The following is a 22,639-nucleotide window of genomic DNA, read 5'->3' on the forward strand; positions in this document are numbered from 1 at the left end:
ACACAGCCACAAGGTGCCATTGGGGAACCAGGAAGTGAGCCCCTACTAGACACTGGTTTGAATGAAACCTTGATCTCGGTCTTCCCGGCATTGAGAACTGTGAGAAATCAACTTCTGTTTGTTACAAACTACTCCGCCTGTGGCATTCAGTCAAAGCCAACTAAACAGACTAGACATGGCATGAGGTCACTTCAGTGCTGCTGTAGAACTGACGTTATGCTGGGAGGTTGCAGACTGAGGAAACTGGTGGAAAAAATAATCAAGGAAACATCACCAGTACTCTGCAGAGAATTAAAATAGGAAGCTCCAAAAAGCTCTTCAGAGGCAATATTTCTGCTGGGTTAGTTGTGATTTGAGGCTGTACCCCTGCTGCTGTTAGTAGTTAGTGCAGGGCTAGTCCCAAGGCCTCAGTGAGAGAACAGCTTGTCTGGGTTGGAAGAGCAAAAAGGAGGCAGACGAGGTGAGAACAGCATATGCAGGGGACAGTGGTGCAAAGGGAAGCTGGATAAGACGGCAGAAGGCCAGGCCAAGTCTGACTAAATAGGCCTGGTCATGAGTTCCAGTTGTATTCTAAGTGCAGTGGAAAGGGGAGTGATGTGATCTATGATTAGAAGAGGGTCATTATGGAGCCTGGGTTCCCCCAACACATGTCCTCAACTATGTTTTATGAATTTTTTCTTTTATCATTTTTTCTCTTTTTTAAAGATTTATCTATTTTTATTGGCAAGGCAGATATACAGAGAAGAGGTGAGACAAAGAGGAAGATCTTCTGTCCATTGAGTTACACCCCAACTGACTGCAATGCCTGGAGCTGTGCCAGTCTGAAACCAGGAACCAAGAACTTCTTCCTGGCCTCCCATGTGGTTGCAGGGTCCCAAGGCTTTGGGCCAGCCTCACTGCTTTCCCAGGGGCAGCTGATGGGAGGCGGGGCTGCTGGGATTAGAATTGGCACCCATTTGGGATTCTGGCACGTGCAAGGCAAGGATTCCAGCTGCCAGGCTACCACGCTGCCCCCCCTACAGATTTTTCTAATTATTCAACTTGTATGTTTACTATTTCTAGTTAGCAAGATTTGTAATACCAGACATGCTGTTCTTGAATTATTTCTTTCTCTTAGCAGCCTGAGGTATTTATGAATATGCTTATGTACATATTTTTAAATTTAGTATTGTAATTTATTAGCTAATGGAAAAGGTGCTGATTTATTGATGAGATTCTCCTCTTACATCATTGGGGTTTTTTTCCCTTGAAATGTCCAGCCCAGCCGTCTCTGGGTGTTGAACAGTGCATATCCAGGCTGAGTTAGAGAGACCAGGACAGAGATTTCATCAGCATTTATGCAGACAGTCCAGTGAATCCTCCATTAGCAACTTTGTTTCCACTCAACCTCCTCTTTGGCTTGTGGCTTTTGTCTTTATGCTTGGAAAATAGCTGAAATGTACTTCTGCACATTCAGGGAGGAGTATAAGGGAAGAGAGAATAGAGAAGATGAAAAAAGTGAGTATTCTTGACTAGTTTTAACTTCAGTTCAACAATGTTCAGTTACACTTAACTCACCATAACTATGTCTCAGAATGACTGGCAATACATATTCAGGCTAGATATATTGCCATCCAAAACAAAAACTGAGATAATGTCAGTGAGGAAAAAGGAATAGTTGAGCAAGCAGTAGTGATTATCTCTTCTTTAAATGGTACTGTCATTCAGAGGTTCATGTTGTCCTGTTACTGGGGGATTGTATTTCTTTGAATTCATATGTCCTAACCCTGAATACCTCAGAAGTAGAGAAAGTAAAATGAGGTCATAAAGATAGGTCTTCATCCAACAGGACTAGTGTGCTGATAAGCTACCCAGTGTGTGGTACCTTGACAGTCCTGGTAAACTAAATGCATAGTCAAGATCAGGACTTTTTGTCAGATTAAACTTCTAAGATCATGCACTGAAATATTTAGCCATTATCCCATAATGCCTTGGTCCAAAAGAATCCTTTATAGTTCAGTATCCTTATATGACCCTATTCAAGTTAGTGTGGTGAGGATCAGAATGGAATAAAAATTACAGCTGAAGCTCATCTAGTCGCCCTATGTTTAGTATCTCTTATGACAGTACATTGTGTGGCTATAAAGGTGAATCATACATAGTTCCGTTGCTCTGAAGGCTAGCTCCCAAGCAATTGTGTTAATGCAAATTGTCATTAACAAATGTTATATCCTAGCAGCCAATGATCATGATGTACTACACGCTGTTCCTAAATGAACTCATTTGCCACTTGCTATTGAGTGTTCACCCAGGCCATATTTAGAGTAATTCTTAAATCTAGAAGCTACTTCCCACCCACTGTTTCCTAGAAATACAGCTCAAAACAAATGTCTTTCATCACAAACTCACAAAAACAGTGGGGAGCATCTGATGAATGGAGAACATGTTGTTACTCTCGCCTTTCATTACAGATTAAGGGGGGGAGCACTTTAAATCACTTCAGTTTTATGAACTGTAAAACACATGGAGAATCAAAACATCCCATTACTAAAATGATGTCGGAGTTTCAATATCAACCCTGTTACGCATTGTAATTTGTATTGCTCATTGTTTAGTTTAAGTGCCTAGATGTTTGAATCCTTTCAGAATTATTTTCTCATATTTGAAAGCCCTTGAACCAAATTAGACTGAAGAGTTGTTATTAATGGATTAAGTACTAATTAGACTCTAAACTCCATCTGCTTTTAATTTAGGTCAAAATATTCCAAGCTCCAGAGCTGTTTGTTGACAATTTTTATTAATTTTTGTTAGGCAAGGTGCTGTTAATGTTGCTTTTGACTAAATTCTTCCCCCCACCCTTAAGTGTGAAGCTTTGCTTGTTCTTTGGACCTCATATGAAGTCACCAAATGACATGTTACGTCATTCTATTATGGGGCTGTGAGTGGTAGGAGTGTATTACTTTCACTGTATTTTGTGTTCAGTATGAGGGGGACTCTACTGGTACCATTCAGGTAACAGTCAGACCTTAAATACATGTGTTAGCATGGAGTTTCCAGGTGGACACATTGAAATCACAGAATCAGATGGGAAAGAAATAGAGGGGTTTCTAATGTGAGAAATCAACTAGGCACCTGCTAGCTTGAAGGTGGTTTGTGTGTGGGGAGCCAGGTAGAAGCATGCAAATGAAATGGGTGTTTCCCATTCTCTGAATTCTCCTGGAAATGGATTTTTGTCACAGAGTGTCTTTGGAAAGGCATACCTCCCTACCCACTTCAGTATGCCAGCTTTTTGATACTCTGATCAGAGAATCCATCCACACTGGGCTGGGCTTCTGACTCATAAAACTGTATGCTGGAGGCTTAGAGAATACATCCTATTTACTAAGTTTGTGCAATGTGTTATTGTCCACCTGCAATCCCTGCTCTGTGCAATGGTCAGTGCCCATGTTAAAGGCCCATCTTGTGGATTTGCGGGAGTTACATGAGTGTCTATAGAAAACACCCAGAACGATGTCTGCCACACTGTGAGCCCCCCGATAGTGAGGCGGCTGGTGAGGAGACTGTTTGCTTCATGCTAGTTTTTATAGCTTTGCTTTTCTTATACCCCATTCTTATCTTACCCATTATTTTTTCATGTAATTTTATTGATTCTCATCTTGTTCTATATCCTTTTTGTACCTTTCTGCTTCTTGCTCCCCAGGATTTTTAGTTGCATTGTTGAGGATGTCAAAAAGTAACACCTCATCGTGGGTTCTTCTTTAGATGATCATTTTCAGAAGTGTAGTTTTCAGGTTATTTGTATGCTCATTTTTGTTTATGAGACCTTCCTCATAAGCTTATATGCCATTGATTTATTTATTATCCTCAAAGAAGGTAACAATTCTGAGGAAGTCTCTTAGATGAGGATCAAAATTAGTAGTTACTTGAAATTAATAGGGAAATTCATAAAGTTTGTATTTTTAATGACTTTGTATTAAATTTCATAAATATACTCTATACACTAATCTTTAATTCAGACTCCAGGTCTTTCTGAATTCATCAACTTGAATAATTATATTTGTCTTGTAGCAACCTTATTACTTTTAGAGTTCTCTAGTTTTATTTCTTTGATGTAAAATGGAAACTTAAAGATACTCATGAAGCAGATAGAGTGTAAAATCTATGTTTTACTTTTTTTATATCACAGTGGTCACACATTTTGACAGTTCTTTTAGTAAGTATTCAAAGTGTGGCACTTACTATGAAACAACTCCAGCTGTGTGTTCCTATTTTATTGATGTGTATTATGGTTTGTAGTTTGGAGAAAACCATACTGAATCCTGTAAGGATCAATTCAACAACTGACTAAAATGAGTGGAGGTTAGCAAAGGGTGACCCAAGAGTCATGGATGATCCATCCTTGGGGCATCAGACAGCATGGTTTCTGGAAGGAAAGGAAGCATCAGGGAACGTACAGAGTCCATTTGATGAAGTCAGTTGAGGGAGGTTCCCACATGGCATGAGTTCTCAGATCCAGTGTGTGTCATCATTATCAGTCATGTGGCTTGGTAGAACAGATTGCTGAGCCACAGCCTTCTTCTGATCCCATGAAATTGGGGTGGGACTGAACAGTTCTCTGGCCTTTTGAATAAGCCTCCAGATTCTGCTAATTTTGCTGGTTCCAGAGATGTACTTGGCAAACCATGGAGCCATCGCCAACGTGGGTGGGGTGCATGGGACAATCATCTTTCAATATCAGCATACATAGGGTGGAAAAAATGTTATTTCTCATTTTCTCTCTTCCCGCCAGATAGTAGATATTCCTGCCATGGTTAGGCATTAGGACTTCCATTACGCTAAGTTCTTGATGTTATGTTAGGATTTTAAGTGGTATGTGTGTATACGTCTACCTAGAAACTTTATGTGAAAGTCAGGGGAGTGTGTAGTACAGGCTTTTAACATTGTCGTCTTTGTCTGCTTTCTAGGAAACTGCTTCACATTTTCAACCTTGCTTGGCATGCCATCTTAAAAATCACACAAACCTAGTTTCTTAAAAGGCAAAAAAAGAAGCCCACAACTTTCCTGTATGTTAAAACATGTTTGACAATAGCAGACCAGCTGCAGGGTAGAGAGGCAGCAGCGTGATGTGTCATCAGCAAGCTGAGGATTTCATCTGTGAAAGAGACCGATTATCTGATTGCTCTGTAATCTCCCTTTCAGAACTGGCTGACAGAACTGGAAATCTTTGCTATCATCTTCTCAGCTGCCATCCATGACTATGAGCATACCGGAACCACCAATAATTTCCACATCCAGACACGGTGAGGATGTTCACACTTTGAGGGAAGAGGCACGAGGGGCTAGGGCCAGGTTGTCAGGAATGAGAAAGTTGTTAGTCACATGCCTTAGGCATGCTTACTCTGATTTTCTGAGCATGAGTTAGTAAATGAGCAATCTGCCTGGTCAGTGCCCATCAAGACTGACTTGAGGAAGCCATGTGCTCCTAAAACTCCTCTTGGGATCTTACACGGATGTCCTCTCCTCCAAGGCAACACTGGCTGTTAATTTAGGTCCTGGGACTGCTCTACCTGTTTCTAGTGAACAGTGGGGGCAGTTTACATCAAATCTTAGGTGAGTGTAATTTAAGTCATTAGGGACGAGTGAGTAATAATCGATGAATAGCAGTGAGACCTTCTTACTCTGTCCTTGGCTTCTGCTGTGACGCTGTCCTCATCCTCGGATTTCATCTTGAGCTCTGCTCAGCACTTGTATCCTTTCTAGCACCAGGCTTGAGGAACCACATAGCCTCCCCAAGGCTCCTTTCACCACGTGTACCACATATATCCTTGTTAATCAACAGCTCTGATAAACACAAACCTCTCCTGGGCACAGGTTCAAGTGCTCCAATATGACTGTTCTGTGCTGTCACAGAGCTCATGCATTGATCTACAGGTTTTTTCCTTACCAAGCCATGCATTTGTCTTTAGTATTCCTCTCAGCATAGAATTCCAAACAATCCCTCTCTGTTATCATTTTTACTTGGAGTGAAACCTTATCTTGACTTGGAATTAGAGAGTATCTGGCAGTAGGGTTAATTGGGTGCTGATACAGGAATCAAAAGAAGGTAAGAATTGGGGAAAAAATGGTAAGGGAAATAGAAAGTAGCAGGGAGCAGTAGGAGTTGAGGTCCCAGCCAATACTCACTGATTGCACTTGAAAGAGCAGGTGCAGCCTCCTGATAGGCTTATGTTCCTTAATTCTGTCTACATGCATTTAATGAATTCAGCACTTAATTATGGAGTACACCAAAGAAAACAATGTAGTCTGATCTCTATTCAGAAGAGGAATTTCAATGGAATAAAAGTACACAAAAGGACTTCAGCTTTTTGCCTTTATCCCTGCCTTCTCACAGAGAATATTCTCTGCCCCTGGGGAATAGTTCTTTGTGGTTTTGATCCAAGGTTTTTAAATATAGGAAACTCCAGAGTACCTGTTTAATGTGGGTCTGTGGAAAAGACTTTTGCTTTGAGGATGAAGACTGCCATGAAGAGCACCTGGTCAAGGAAGAGAGGCGGGAAGAGAGTTGAGTATAACCAGTACCAACAGCAGCCACAAGCTGGAGCAGCACAACTCAGTTACAGGAGGTGCAAAGTTAGCTGAGTGTCACAAAACACACATGACTGGGTACCTGACTTAATCAGCAGGTGTAAGACCAAATCCTTTTCTTTCAGTTGGCATGGTGTGTGTTATTTGAGAGGAGTTGGAAAATTCCAGTGAATTCAGTTCATCTCAGTTTGGAATAGAAATTAAACATTAGATAAAGTTCAGTTGAAAAAGGACAAACCATCTTGGACCCTATGATTCCTATTCAGAAATCTAAGTTTGTGACCAGCTTTTTTTCCCCCTGATGGACAGAAGGAAGAGCCTAACACTTTGAAGATATTCTGAGATGCCCTTGTTCTAAAGTTTGACCAATCATAGAAGGACATTATGTTGAGGGGGTACTGTGTCAACTTTCAAAAGACTTTTCTCCTTTTCCCAGCCCCTCACACAGCCACTGTGGGCTCCGAATAGTCACTTTACATCTCTCAGATTCTGCTTCCTTAATGAGAAACAGATAAGCTTTTGTTAGAGATATTAAAACACTGATTTGCCATTATTGAGTTGCCATTATTGGCAACTTTTACTTTCTCAGTCTTTATATTGCTTTTAAAATATCCATTTGCCTATTGGAAAGATACGGGCACAGAAAGATCATACACCTGCTGCTTCACTCCCTAAATGCCTGCAAAAGCTGGGGCTATGCTCGGAGCCAAGAGCTCCATCTGGGCCTCCTACACTAGGGGCAGGGACAGAAGTATGTGGTCCTTCAGCCACTGCATCCCAGGATACATTAGTAGAAGATGGATCAGAAGCAAAGAAGCTGAGACTACAATTAGCAGTCTGATTTGGGATGCAAGTGTCTTAGCCCACCATACCACAATGCTGACTCCAATATTTATGTTATTGACCTTCAATTTTGCATAGAAAAGTTTGAAGAGGAAGTTACTACTAAAAACAGCTTATGGACAGCACCCATCAGGTATGTTCAGAGAGATGCAGCCAAAATAAATAAACCAATACGTTCACTGAATGAAGTTTGAGGTGATCTATTTTTTTTTGTCTTTGTCACTCTAGCATAAGTCACTGAGACCTGGATATAAGCCAGTTTTGAGAGATTTCAGACTCAATGCCACATAAATTTCATTCCCTCATATTGGTAGCAACCTGCCTTCCATGCATCTGAGGATAAGTTATGGTATTCATTCCAGCTTTGGGTTGAAATAAGTGACTTCAAGGCAAACATAGTTTTCAACCTAGGACAAAGCGATGAAAAGTGAATCCTAGCCTGTAAGCACTGAGGAAGTTGAACAGTCGAGATTTCTCCAATTAATTTCCCTTGGGTTTGTTCTCAGGTCTGACCCAGCCATCCTCTACAATGACAGATCGGTGCTGGAGAATCACCATTTGAGTGCAGCCTATCGCCTTCTGCAGGAAGATGAGGAGATGAATATTTTGATCAACCTCTCCAAGGATGACTGGAGGTAAGGGTGAGAGGAGAGATTTAGAGGCCAGGAAGAAGGGAAGGCAAATGAAGTAACCTATCTAAAATTCTGATTTCTTCTCTCCCTCTATCCTGCCCCATCTCTCTCTCTCTCCCTCTCCCTCTCTCTGAGGGAGTTGAGGGGAGAGAGAGGGAGAGTGTGTGTGTATGTGTGTGTGCTCTCCCCTTCCTGCTGTATGTCTCACTACAGTTTTTCTTGGTGTAAATAGTCAGAAGTTGTCAAGAAGGGTTATAAAATATTAAGATTAGGTTTCAACGATCTCTTTTGGCCATATTTATATTTCTTTGGCGGTAATGAATAGACTAATAGATCCAATTTAGGTTAAGTAATTCAGAATTGTGCTAAAAATTCTCAAGGAAGTTTGAAAAACTAACCATATCCAATTTAGGACTCATTAGAAATACTTGGTGTTTGTTATCTTAATTAACTTGTGTTGCTGTTAGCTGACGTTCTTAAGTCTGAAAGTTAACTTATTTTCTTCCAATATTAATTTGGATTTCAAGAAGATTTTGAAAAATTCTGAAGAAATTATTTTGATGATTAAAAAATGGGCACTTAATTCTATTCCCTAAATATCTTTATAGATATAGCAACCCCATGATTTGAATACAAAACCAGACACTTACTGGTTATATGACTTTGGGGAGTTTAACTCAATCTCTCATACCTTCAAGGTTTCATCTCAGGAAAATAGAAAATGTTTACCTTGCTATGTGGTTAAGAATTTAACATGTAATATTAGCTATTATAAAGACTTACTACATGTTTGGGTTATATATAGTAAGCTTGTGCATCATTGTTATAAATAAAAGTCAAGGTATTTGACAGCTTATTAGAGAAAGTCAGGTAAGTCTTTACAAAATCCCAAATTTATACCTCAGTTAGTACTTGTGTTCTACCTAAGTCAGCAACTTCTTACCCATTTCACAAGGATTCAGAGAAATAAGCCACACTGAACAGTAAAACAGAAACTGACTATCAGTGAAAGTGGCTGAGTTTCCAGGCATCTTTAGCTTGTCAAAACACGGGGGAGTATTTGGCTTACATTAGATTGGGAATTACTAGACCCAGCTGGATCAGAACACGGCAGAGCACTTCAGTTAATCAGTGCACAGCCTCAGGAAGAGCGGACTCCTCTGTTGACTTGTTTACAAATGCACAGTGAAAGGGTTGGATATGGCCAAAAACAACGGCTTCACACCTGTTCGGCTACACCCATGGTTGGGAAGGATTTGCATGTAGGCTCTCTAAATAGCAAATATTCTTGGCCTGGTGAAGATCTGTAATGTGCACCACAGCTTTCACAGCTGTGTCCTGCTGTATTTTTACAGCATAAATGTCACTTCTGTTATGTATATTTCAATGTGGATTTGTTATCTCTTTATAATTTTTAAAGGTATAATTTCATTTTAACTTATTGATTTGAGATAGAGATGTAAACACCTTCCATTTTGCTAGTTCACTCCCCCACACTCCAAGTCTGTAAGAGCCAGTGGCTAAGGCTTGCAAGCTGGGAGTGCAAGCCAGGGCTCCCAAGTTGGCGGTGAGAATTCACACCTTGAATTAGTATTGCCAACTGTTAGAGTTTATATTGGTAGAAGCTGGGAATCGACCCCAGGCACTCCAATATTGGGATGTTAATATTCTACTGTTTGGCTCTTCACCTCCCCTGGTTATTTGTTAGTGTTCTTAGATTCAGCCATACTATGTGTATTTTCATTCTATTGCAGTCCAGCTTCACTCACTCTTTCCGGCTCTGAATGGAAAGTGAGTCTGGTATAGACTGTAGTTAAACCCGTGGGGACACGCTGGCACACAGCAGTGCAAGCAGCTTTTCTGTTTATCTCCAGCTCTGTTCTTACCAGTGGCTCCTCCTGAGCTCCTGGTTGTTATTTGAATATCACCTCTAATCAAGGCAAGTTATCAAATTGAGTGATTCAGCAAACACGTGAATATAAAAAAAGTTTTAAAATGATCAAACAACACTTGAAAACTTAATTTTGTGAGACCTACTTATGTGTATTTTATTAGCAAATATTGAACGAAATATAAATCTGAGTGAAATTATGATTTAGTGGCAAATTCTTAATTTTTGTAGCCCATTGCACATGTTTTCTACTTTTGAATTCTGTAGTTAAACAAAAATTGTAGTGAATAACTTTGAAGATTTATTTAATACTTTAATATCTTAAAAACTATCTTCAAATTTCAGATGCAGGGCTTCATATAATACTAAGAAATAATATGAATATCTTTATTTGTTACAAGGTTCTCAGATAAACTCCGTTAAACTAACCCAAGATATTAGTAAAATCTCTCTAAAAAGGCACTGTAAAAATCTCATAGGTTGTATTTGGATTTTTAAGTTTTTTAGGCTATTTATGAACTTTGTAAATAAGCCAATTGTTAAATACATGGAGTTCTGTTTTGGCAGATCAAATAAACTTTTAACAAACAAACCAGTCCTCTTACAAATGATTTCTATAAATGCTAAACAAATTTTTTTTTAATGCATTAAGATAAAAAGCATCAGGTAGATTTGGAAGGGATATCAAAATTTGAAGAATGTGTGACAGAATAGGGCCGATTTGGTACCCACGTCTTTGGAAGACTTTTTTAAAAAGATTTTATATTTTATTATAATTATTATTAAAAATGAAATTGAAAAGAGATCTTTCATCCACTGGGTTCATTCATGAAATGGCCTTAGCAGCCAGGCTGGGCCAGAGGGAGTAAGGAGCTGGGCACACTAGCAGAGAGCTAGATGGGAAATAGAGCAGCCGAGTATTGAAGTGGAGTCCATATGCAATGTTAATGGCACAGTGGCAGTTTAACTCATGTACTGAAATGCTGGCAGCATACACACACAGGGTAGATACAAAGTAGGCTGACTAGAGAGCTGATGTGTTGCTCACTGAAGTTGCACACAGCTTGCATTTTGAATCTGAACCAGTTAACTGCCAGTGAAAAGAAAATATCCCTCTTCAGAGCAAGAGTAACAATCTCCAGTGTTCACAACTTAAAGCTTTCACAATACAACCTAATTGACATCCCAAGAACAGGCATGCATGACTGCCTTGCATGGAAAAACGTAAAATCCATTCATTCAACAAGCTATAACCACTGTTGGATTTGTCATACACTTTTAGAGTAGTCTGTTCAATGAAGTAAAGACACATGTGTTTATAATGAATATAGTAAAAATTATGAATTCATACTGAGGGTCTAAATTAAAAATTTTTGAAGTGAAAATTTAAATATACAAGTTCATTTTCCACTCTATGGGCTTTAATAATATGGAGGAGAGAGAGGAACGAATGAATTTTGGAAGTTTACTTTTAAATTTCAAAGGTGGAAAGTATTTAACTTAAAGAATAAAAAAGGGTGTTTTAAAATGTGTAGAGTTGGGGCCAGCATTTTGGTGTGGCAGTTAAACAGGAGCCTTTGACATTGGAATCTCATAACAGCATTGGCCCAAGTTCTGGCTGCTGTGCTTCCTATGCAGTTCTGTTCTGAGTGCCCGGGAAAGCAGAAGATGGCCTAAATAATTGAGCCCCTGTGTCCACACTGGCTGTGGTTCCAGGATCCTGGCTTCGTTGCAGCCATTTGGAGAGAGTACATCCTGGTCATTGCAGCCATTTGGAGAGTGAACTAGCAGAATGAAAGATCTGTTTCTCCCTGTCTCTCTGTAACTGTTTTCTTTTAAAATGAATAGTTTGGGGGAATCTGTGAGACAATTTCATATACTAAATATAGTTACAACTGGAATCTCAGAAGAGAGGATGAGGAATACAAGGGAACTATATAAGTTTTGAAGTTTTCTTGTACATGCTTCAATTTCATTGGAATTTTTCCCTGTGAGTTAAGTTCTCAAATGATGTATATACTCCATGGATTCTTTTTAAAATATATTAATTATGAAGTCAGTAACAGAGAGAGGGGAAAAGACAAAGATCTTCTGTCTTCTGGTTTACTCCCCAAATGACCAAAACAGCCAATGTTGGAGCAGGCTGAAGCGTGAAGTGTCCCCTGAGTTTCCCACATGGGTGGAAGGGCTACCCTCTTCCATTTCTATCCCAGGCAGAGAGCTGGATCAGAAGTGGAGCAGCTGGGACTCAAACCAGTGCCCATATTGGATGCTGACATCCCAGACGGAGGCTACAGTGTCAGACTCCATGGATCATTTTTCCAACAACTGGTTTCCTTGTTTTTAAAACTTAATTTCTTTCCCATTACAAAAATTCACCTGAAAGAGTTATTAGACTAGAGGTATTAGAAAAAATTAATTGATTTTATATACGAAAAAATGCTCAATATCACTAGTCCTCAGGGTAATGCAAATGCAAATCACAATGAGATACCACTTCACATGATGCTACCCAAGAGAGAACAAAGGCTGGTGAGGATATGGAGATAGGGAAACTCTCATTGGAGGAATAGAAGTTATTGCAGTTAACGTGGAAAGCAGTATGGAGATTTCTTAAAATAGAAATTGATGTGCTGTATGATCTAGCAATTCCACTACTGGGTATATGTATTCAAAAGCATGAGTACTTTATATCAGAGATATCTGTACCAGTCTGTTTGCAGCAGAGCTGTTTAGAGTAGCCAAAGAGCCAACCAAGATGCTCATCATCAGGTAAATGAATGTAAGAATGATGTACATGCCCACGTAATGGGTTATTTGGATGTAAAAATAGAAACCCTGTGATTTGCAGCAAAATGGTGGGAATTGGAGGACATCAGGCTAAAGAAAATAAGCCAGAAACAAAAAGACTACTGCTGCATTTTCTCCTTAAGAGGCTGAAGCTAAATTAAAGAAAATACATAGGAAATGGAGTGTATCAGTTTAGTTCCAAATATAATGTTTTGTTAAACTGTTAAATCTTTGTCAAACAAATTGGTAGGAAATATATTATTGTAGTTGTTGGTGACTTTTTAAATCTACTGTATGAAGGGATATTGATAACTTTGATTGTTTATTGCCCTTGGCTATGTTCCTGCCAGACAATGGCCTTGTACTTTTGTTTGTTGAACTTTTTGTGTAATAGAACCATTAAAACCTTTGGATATAGTGCAGATAAAAGTTATTTTATCTCAAAAATGAAATATTAAAGAGAAAATAAGTAACACTTTGATTAGAAATAGCAAGGAAACCCACTCATTTTTCTTTTCTTTTTCTTTGTTCTGGAAAGGGAGTTTCGGACCTTGGTAATTGAGATGGTGATGGCCACGGATATGTCTTGTCATTTCCAACAAATCAAAGCGATGAAGACTGCCCTACAGCAGCCAGAAGCGTAAGTGAGCCTGGGGCCCGTGTTTTCCAAGATGTTGGGACCAGAACTTGTCCATGCTATTGTTGAACCTTTCAAAGTGGATTTCCTTCAATGTAGTGTTACCAAGTGGTCTCACAAAGGGCTAATGTCTTAAGGACACAGCATGGACATGATACAAATCACAATTTGGTCTGTTCTCATCAGGGCTGAGATAGATTTTGTCCCAGTTAGAAGTGCAAGTATTTCCCTCTGGCAAGCAAGATTTTTAACGGATACAATCATTTTGTAACTTAGATTGAGTCACACGTATCTAGTTCAATCAATAAGGAGACCAAGCTGATGAAATTCTATTTCTAGGAGGAAATGGTGCCTTTCCCTCAATTTAGTTGCAGTATATTTGACTTGGAAGCATTGAAGGGGTAAAGCACAAATGGATTGTTTTGAACCCTCACTGAGAATCTGAAAAGGGTGGTCCTCCTGCGTTTGGGTGCTTTGCTTTACAGAATTGAAAAACCAAAGGCCTTATCCCTGATGCTGCACACGGCGGACATCAGCCACCCTGCAAAAGCCTGGGACCTGCATCACCGCTGGACCATGTCACTCCTAGAGGAGTTCTTCAGACAGGTACCTTCCTGCTGTGCCACCATTACTGCCTGTTTTGTGAATCACATACTTCAGCAACAGAGCCTGTTGAGCTCTGTTTGGAGAGGGTGGACTTGACCCTGTATGTTGCTTTCTCATCAGGTTCTGTTTGAATCTTACATGGTGATTCTCAGGTCATTATGGTATTGCTATCCTGTGCATTTCTGTATGATCAGAAAAAGTTGTCTATACAAATTGGATCTTTTTTTTTTAAAGATTTATTTACTTTTATTGTAATGTCAAATGTACAGAGAGGACAGAGAGGAAGATCTTCTGTCTGACTATTCACTCCCAAATTGACCGCAATGTCCGGAGCTGAGCCAATCCGAAGCCGGGTCTCCCACGTGGGTGCAGTGTCCCAAGGCTTTGGGCCGTGCTCGACTGCTTTCCCAGGCCACAAGCAGGGCGCTGGTTGAGTAGCAGGGCTTTTGGGATTAGAACTAGCGCCGTACAAGGCGAGGACTTTACCTATAGCACTGTGTCAGGCCCACAAATTGAATCTTAAAGTATACATTACTTTAAGAATAAGAAAAAGAAAAAGAAGAAGAAGAAGAAAAGTGAATAGAATGAAAGAAATAGAAACCAACCTAAGAGCATAGCAGACCCACCCAACATCAACTGTATGAGAGCTGCCATTCAGACATAAGAGCCCCAGGGTGGAAGGCTTGATCTGAATTACAGGCCCTCAGTTACAATGAAGTTAATACAGTTCATTCTTGTGCACAGGTTCAGGGACCTCTAAGATTTCATAAAATACTGCATCTTAACTCCATCCAACTTCATCTCCTAAATTGGCAAGAAATAGGTTCCTTTCCTGTTTCTGTCAAGTTTTACAAGGGAATTGCTTTTGTGGTTACTCTTACTCCTAGGGTTCTAATGTTGGTGGAGGTCCCTGTAGACAGTATCTTGGCATTTGCTTTACCTTTCTGCAGCTGTGTGTGCTGTTGAGGTGGGACTAGAGTTAACAGTGATTCAAGCAAAAATCCCACGTTCTGTATAGGGTTCTTATTCCAACAAGTTTGTGACCTGGGGTAATCAAATGCCTACTATAATTCCCTGTGGACTTATCTGCAATTTGTTTCATGGAGGGAGAGTGATGTACTTCTTTCCAGCTGTTCATGGATGCTCATCAGTACCTGCACCTGCACCTCCAAGCTGTTACATGCGCGAAGCGTCAGGCACTCTGTTCAGCAAATGGCCATTTCTCTTTGCAAAGGCATTGTATAACCTTCCACAATACAGTTGTCACTGAATCTCTGGGTTCTATAGCCACAGATGCAACCAGTCTTGAATTGGGGAGGCAAAGACATGCTCAGCTTTTTTCCTTTCAGTATTTCTCAAAACAGTGCAATATGACGATATTTATATTGCATTTGTGTTGTATTGAGTATTATAAGCATCTTAGAGATGATGTAAAATACAAGTTTCTGGATCAATATGCATAGCTTGTATGCACATGTTATACCATTTTATTTAGTAACCTTAAGTACCTATGGAGTTTGGACCTGGCACAGTGGCCTAGAAGCTAAAGTACTTGCCTTGATTGTGCTGGGATCCCATATGGGCACTGGTTCTAATCCTGTCAGCACCGCTTCCCATCCAGGTCTCTGCTTGTGGCCCAGGAAAGCAGTCGAGGATGGCCCAAAGCCTTGGGACCCTGCACCTGCATGGGAGACCCGGAAGAAGCTCCTAGCTCCTGGCTTCAGACCGGCTCAGCTCCAGCTGTTGTGGCTGCTTGAGGAGTGAATCATTGGACGGAAGATGTTCCTCTCTGTCTCTCCTCTCTGTATATCTGACTTTGCAATAAAAATAAATAAATTTTTAAAAACAAAAATACCTATGGGGTTTAATATCCGCAAGGGTTCCAGCCCTCTATGGAAACTGAGGAATGCATTGCCATTCTCCAGGGGAAACCCGATACTCTGTTGGAAGCTGGGAAAATTAGGCTGCATAGCTGCGACTCTATTGTATGTGTAAGAATGGCTGCAAATTCTTCATCACTGCGGGTTTATTTTGGGCCATTTTCCTAATATTAATGAGACATCTTCACCAAATATCCACTCTTCTCAGACATTTTCTTTGATATTATTTTTTGCAATAACATTCCCCTCAAACCTAAGAGAGTTTTTTGTATGGCGAAAAGGTAGTTCATAGCCAACTCATGTAAGCTTATGGTATTGAAATGAACTTCTGTTTTTAATTATGAGAGACTGAATATGAATTACTCAAATACATGAGCATTATTTTCTCAGAAAGGAAATCTTGTTTGCATACACATATGCTCAAATTGGTTGAAAATGTGCTTGAGGCATTGTGAAAATAACCATATTGAATTTTCGCCTATTGGGAACAGAATGTTAGCTCACTGAACTGGAACTATTTTTCAGTAATTATAATTCATAAATTATTTTTATTGACTCATTCTTTTAACCCAGAAGCCATAAACCATAGTAAATAATCCATGGAGGAGAAATATTACCATGGCTCCTCACTGTAGATTTTAATTTGGACAGTTCAAATGGGAAATTTCAATGAGACTTTTAAGAAATGACATTTGGAAAGTTGGGTGATATTTCAAAATCAGGGCACAGCTCCAGTGCCAGTGGGCCAGACCTTCCATGCTTAGCTGAAAGACTAAGTATGTCTTCAGTTTTATGACCATGTTTTACAAAATTCAAATCACTCCCTTGGGGTGATTCTCAATGACATGTTGACTTTAAAGTATGAATTTGAGTCCTCGGTAAATGTATTTTGTTGTAAAAGCCTTAAGGTTCATTTTCTTTGTATTGATGTATAGATTTAAATTTTGTAAATATCTTTTGCAATTCTTTCACATTCTTCTGCCTTTGGTTATTAACCTGTTTTTATTATTTGATCTACTATGAATTGACAGAAAATTCACGAAAAATGCTTGTGAAAAAAGCAGCATTCAAATTTTTGTACAAAAATCTTCATTTTTCTACACATTTTGAAGTTCCCTTTTCTTGCCATTTTTTTCTTTCTTCTTGTGAAATTGTTCATTTGTATTTTATTGTTTTGTTTGTGTTACAATGTCTTTATGGGTTTTATTTTTATTCATTTCTTCTAGAATTTATTTTGTTTTCTCAACTCTCAGTTGGATGCTCAGTACATTTTATTTTCATTTTTTCTTGTTTAATGTAAAAAGACTATAAAGTTAAGACTTTATTTTTTCATCGAATGAATCTCAGATTCTGATGAGCAGTATATTCACAATATTTTCATATCAAATATTCAGTGAATTTGGCTTTGATTTTTTTAATCTAAGTTACTTCAGAATGAGGGATTTTTTTGTTGTTTGTAATTTCTAAGCGGTTGAAGTGCTTAATATCATTGTCATGAAACTCTAGACATTGAAATTTGATAAGCTGATGTTTGCATTGTTTAGAGTTTATTTTGAAATTTCTATATATGGTCAACTATTTTGAATGCTAATGGTTCATAAAGTAGATTTCCCACTCACAGTGCATGTAGTTAAAAGAGCACCAAGAACACTTATCTAGTCATTTATGTGTCTTAGATACCATTCAAATATTTGTGCTATCATGGGATGCCAGGGGTTTCCCTAATTTTTTTATACATTGATTTTTGCATCAGAACTGATACTGTATTATTTACTTCTTAACATTCCAGTTAGATAGTCTTTGCTTACGCTATTTATCATGATAACGTCCACTTGGTTAATAGGAATCAAATTTGAATTCTAAAAGCATTGGATGAGACATTGTCTTTTTAGAACTTTTTAATCTTTCAGAGACACTGGTTTAGGGTGTCCTCTTATTTATTATTTAGTACAACTGACCAGCAGATTCCAGACAATCCGGTCCACCTGTGTGGACAGGATCTGTAGAGATGATATTTGGCAAACAGCTCCCTTTCTTGTTACTCTTGTTTCTTGTCTGTCACATGTGAGCAGTGGTTTATTATTTCAACACGTATTCATCATCTTCTTTCTGCATATTCTGTACATATTATTGCCTGGAATTATCTTAACCCATGTCACAGGGGATTATTTTTTCTGGGCTATCCTGAAAGAAAATTCAAATTAAAGTTAAGAAGATTCCTTGATGATAGCTGAGACTTCTACCCTGTTCTGAAAAGCTGACATCCCTTAGTAAAGAGTAAAATATGTGTGTAACCTTCAAACAGCCAATACTATAATCATACAGTATTACTAGTCAAGTTGGATTCAGTGGAAGTCTGTTCTTCCATGTTAATTTTTTTGGGAGTTGGGGGGAGTGTAGGTTGAGGATCTAGTGGCCAATCATGATGTATTGTGCAGCTAGACAGACCTTAAGAAATCTGTTATTCTTGTTCTTTGTGCTCTATTTTTCATTATGAATTAAAAAGTGAACATCATTTTAGTTGTGTATGGCTTTAAGTATCTCTAGGAGACAAATCCGAATCAGTCTGAGTTTGCATTTTGGACTCTTCTCACCATGAGGGGTTCATAAGCCAGATAGGTAAGGGTCATTCATCGTCATAGAACCATTTGAGGCACAACAGCGATGCTGGCTGCACTGTTGTTTCTTGGCTACCAGCTGCATTTCTTGTTGCCTTACTTTCCATGGCAATTGTCAGTGTTGCCCAGTGAGGCTTTCTGTACCATAGCATGGACTTTGTAGTTAGCATGAGTGGACTCCAGAAATTTCATCCTTTTGGTGTTTATATAATAAAGGAGCAGATCCCATAGGACTTATTGCATATATCATAATTAAAGGCTGGTGGCCTTTGGAGCAGCTCAGCCTACTGCTCCCTAATGTGCAGTGATTTCCTGTTTTTCTCTAGGGCGACAGAGAAGCAGAGTTGGGACTACCTTTTTCTCCTCTGTGTGACCGAAAGTCGACGATGGTTGCTCAGTCGCAAGTAGGTATGTGTTTGCCGCCCACTGGACTTGGACATCAGATGAGAACCCAGTAGACATAAACCCGGATGGTTGCAGTGTCTCTCTGCCTGAGGAACTGAACCCATCCTGTTCTCTCGGCTTTGGTTGGTAGAGTCACACTCTCCATCCTCCAAAGAAAGACGCCACGTTGTGGGAAGGCTATGCATCATTCCCTGCCAAAGGAAAACAGCGTGTCAACTTTCTTACACAGTGAACACATTCTGTTTCAACTTCTCCATTCTGGATACCTGACTGACGTTGCTACAGCATTTCTCCTTTTGATGGCTTCCGGTAGCCCTGCTTTCTGGGCCGCCCGTTTCCAGGTTGACCCCACATTCAGAGTTGGTTCTTTTTAGAATGTTTCCTTCCTTCTTCCTTTCCTCCCTTCTTCTCTCCTTTCCTTCCTTCCTTCCTTCCTTGCTTCCTCTACTGGAAGGGGGAAAGAATAACTTTTATACTTTTCATTATAAAATATATGTGCACTACAGAAGTCAGAAGCTATGAGAGTGTATAGTGCCTCACAATGTTAAACATCAGATATCTTCATCTTTGAAGATTGAAGTTAATAGAAAAGTAAGCATAGTACAGATTTGGCTCTTCTGCCCTAATTTTGTGCTTTTGCATGGGAGACCATACCAGGCAGGGGAGGAGGGAGAAACAAATAGAGAAATAGAAAAGCTGACTTGAGTAGTAGTCGGGGATTCTAAAGAATTCTATATGGCAGGAGTCAGATGTGGTGACATTTCTGAAGAGAAAACCCAGGACTAGGTTAATAGCAGGAATTTCTCCTTTCCTGAAGGAAACGATGTAGAACTTTATGTAACGATAAAAAGCACAAATTTACATTTAAGCCTGTGGGCTAAATAGGGATTATCACCTGTTCTGACAAATTTTGTTTTAACACATCTAGACCCATTGATTTACATATTGTCTGTGGTTGCTGTTGCACTGTCATTGCAGAACTAAATGACAGTGGTGACTTGGTCAGCCAAGTTTAAATTAACAAGGTGATTCTTTATATACAAGTTTGTTATTGCTTGTTGTAGAAAGTTCCTCTGTTAGAGGCAAAAAGGTTGAATTAAAGGCAGAGTTTAGTCACACTAGGGACAAGTTGGTTGCCTCCTATGAGATTGCAGGAAGATGATGATGAATGTCAGAGCCAAGATGAGCAATGGAGTGTCCAGGAGAGAGAGGGTGTGGCAGCTGTAGAGGATTTGGCAAGAGGCAAAGGATAGAACATAGTATGGGTCAAGATTAAGTGGTTGGACCATGATCCCAATTACAGGGGCTGTGGGAAAAGCTGATGAGTTTGTTTTGGTTTGGACATGTTATTTTACCTTGGGAGAGAAGAAAAAGGGAGGATGATGGCATCAGATTTCAACGTCTGCTGAATATTATACTAGTTATCTATCTTGCACACTTAGTGGTTACCACTTCCTCATCAGGACATCGTTAGTATTTAGTTGGTACAATTCTTTTATCAAATACTATGTAGTTATTCTAACATCCCTCACCACATCAGATGTTAACATCACCCCCATCCACTTATTGTAAAACCAGAGATGTGGTCTTAGATTCCAGACACCCTTCAGGTGTCCACTTCCTCTGGTTGTTGTTTAGCTTCCAACTTTCCTGGGGGTGAGTAATCAATTACCACTGTCCGCAGGAACCCCAGCTCACCCGTTCTTCCCTGTTGTGTGGCAGAATAGAGACACTCATCCTAGCTCACTTTCACACAGGTGTAGTTTCACAAAGGTATAGTAGCAGATGTGAGTCCTCTCCCAGTTTTTAATCCTTTTTTGTCCAACTCTTTGCCTTTCTTACCAGGATGTGTCTGTTGTACCTCCCCGTCAGCCTATCTAGAGCTGATCTTGTCACCTTTTCCCAGCCACATTCACCTGCTGTGTTTCTGGAGCCTGTTTGGTGAATGCCCTCAGAGGCACCGCCCATCCGTTTTCTATAGCTGTCTCTGCTTCCTTTGCATTCCCAGCTGACTTACCCATTGTGCTAGTTCCACCTTCCTCTTTTCGACTAGTGAAATGACTTCATTTTCTCAGCTTTAACCCCTCGCGCTTCCTTCCTCTCTCCTGCATCATTCCAAGTTAGTTTTCTCAAAGAAGATTACAAAATTTATTACAGTGTTGCCAACACACCTTCAGGGTCCTCCAGTGCTTTTCTAAGTCCCAGCTCCTTTGTGTGCCACTTTAGAGCTTTGCTTCCTGAGCTGAATGATGTCCTGCCTTCTAAGACTTTTTCCAGAGTGCAAAGGAATCCTTACCTCCAGTCACTGTCGAGGTGCATCCTGTACTTTCCCCCATTGGTCAGTTGGTTTATTCCATGTTCTTCTCACCCAGAGTGAGCAAACTCTACTCAAGCTCAGAGCTCAGTTCAAACATCACAGCCTCCATTCAGCAGTTCACACACCTCTCAGTGGGAGGAGGGAAATGTTCTCACTCCCTCCCTAACCTTACCCAAGGGCTTTGTCTGAGTTTCTTTGGCCTTCTATGTACCCCAGGTATCATCTGCTTTCAGTTAATCTTTTCTGTCAGTTTCTTGAGGGCAGGCAAGTTGTGTTATTCATTTATTCTTTTTAATCTTAACTAGCTCCTATCATGGTTACATGGTGGGTTTTCATTTAACAAAGTGTTTAAGAATACACACTTCTCTATTGAAAAGTGAAAAGAAAGATCAGTAAGAGATATGGTATCAATCTATGATGTTTGCCTCAAGTATGCTAAATGAATAAGACGGACTCTTCACATGGCCTGAAATTCCTCGGCAGGTGGATTTCCAAGAAAAAAAATCCATTGACTTTTTACTGGGAAGTCTAGACAGGTCCCAGTTGAGCTATATTCTCTCTGAAGCGTATGCCATTTCCTTGCAGGTTTTATTGATTTCATCGTGGAACCCACCTTCACCGTGCTCACGGACATGACCGAGAAGATTGTGAGTCCACTAATTGATGAAACTTCCCAAACCAGTGGGACAGGACAGAGGCGTTCAAGGTCAGTGGAGAAGCCTGATGGCAGAAGGTGGGGGCCTGTCCATGACAATGGAATTTGGCTCTGTAATCAGACTGCCAGCATTAAAAACCTAACCCATCATTTTTACTGTGCAATTACAGCAAGTTTCCTCAGTGATTCCATCAGAGAAAGTATGTCATGATCATAGATTGCTGTGAATGTTAGAGGAATTATTCAATACATACAAACAACTACAATGGATGTAGCTTTGAGGAAGAAGTAAATAAAGCTGGAAATTGGTCTTTATTAGTAAATACTATCTCTTTGCTGCTATTGGTACCATTATAACTACTGTTGTCTTCAGTGTCGTTATTGTTGCTGCTACTACCACTACTACTTCCTCATTCATGCAAAGATGATCATAAAGGAGAAGGACCACAGGAAGACAGAGTAAAGAAAAAAGGGAGGTCAGTGAGAGCATTAAGACAATGAGACTCCAGGATGCCCAAGTTGGATGGACTGCTTGAGGTTGCTTACAAAGACAGAAACCCCGGCCCAAGTCCGACCTCTCTAAAGCTCTTTAAAGCATGAGAACACATTCTGCTTGCATAGTTGCATTCCTTGTCAGTGGATTTTTGTTCCTGTCAGTCGCACTTGAAGGAGCATGAAATATTTTGCTCATGTTTTCCATGAAAAATATGCTCTATTATTTCAGTCTTTCATATGTAAAGCATAAAGCAATGATCGTGTAAAATCAGAATTTTAGCACATTCTGATCTTTCACAATTCTCA

The 22,639-nt window shown here is 39.7% G+C and overlaps 1 protein-coding gene across 15 annotated transcripts in view; it reads left to right on the forward strand.

Moving 5' to 3' along the window:
* The window catches only part of PDE1C (phosphodiesterase 1C), a 433,318-nt gene that overhangs the window by 359,053 nt on the left and 51,626 nt on the right, over positions 1 to 22,639 (forward strand). For all 15 annotated transcript variants that reach the window (XM_058678108.1, XM_058678111.1, XM_058678109.1 and 12 more), the window contains 6 exons: positions 5,179 to 5,279; positions 7,914 to 8,042; positions 13,259 to 13,360; positions 13,843 to 13,963; positions 18,788 to 18,869; positions 21,769 to 21,889. In XM_058678108.1, the coding sequence (XP_058534091.1) occupies positions 5,179 to 5,279; positions 7,914 to 8,042; positions 13,259 to 13,360; positions 13,843 to 13,963; positions 18,788 to 18,869; positions 21,769 to 21,889 (656 nt within the window). The remainder of the gene's footprint in view (positions 1 to 5,178; positions 5,280 to 7,913; positions 8,043 to 13,258; positions 13,361 to 13,842; positions 13,964 to 18,787; positions 18,870 to 21,768; positions 21,890 to 22,639) is intronic.

The sequence above is a fragment of the Ochotona princeps genome, chromosome 20 (genome assembly GCF_030435755.1).
Source record: "Ochotona princeps isolate mOchPri1 chromosome 20, mOchPri1.hap1, whole genome shotgun sequence".
NCBI lineage: Eukaryota > Metazoa > Chordata > Mammalia > Lagomorpha > Ochotonidae > Ochotona > Ochotona princeps.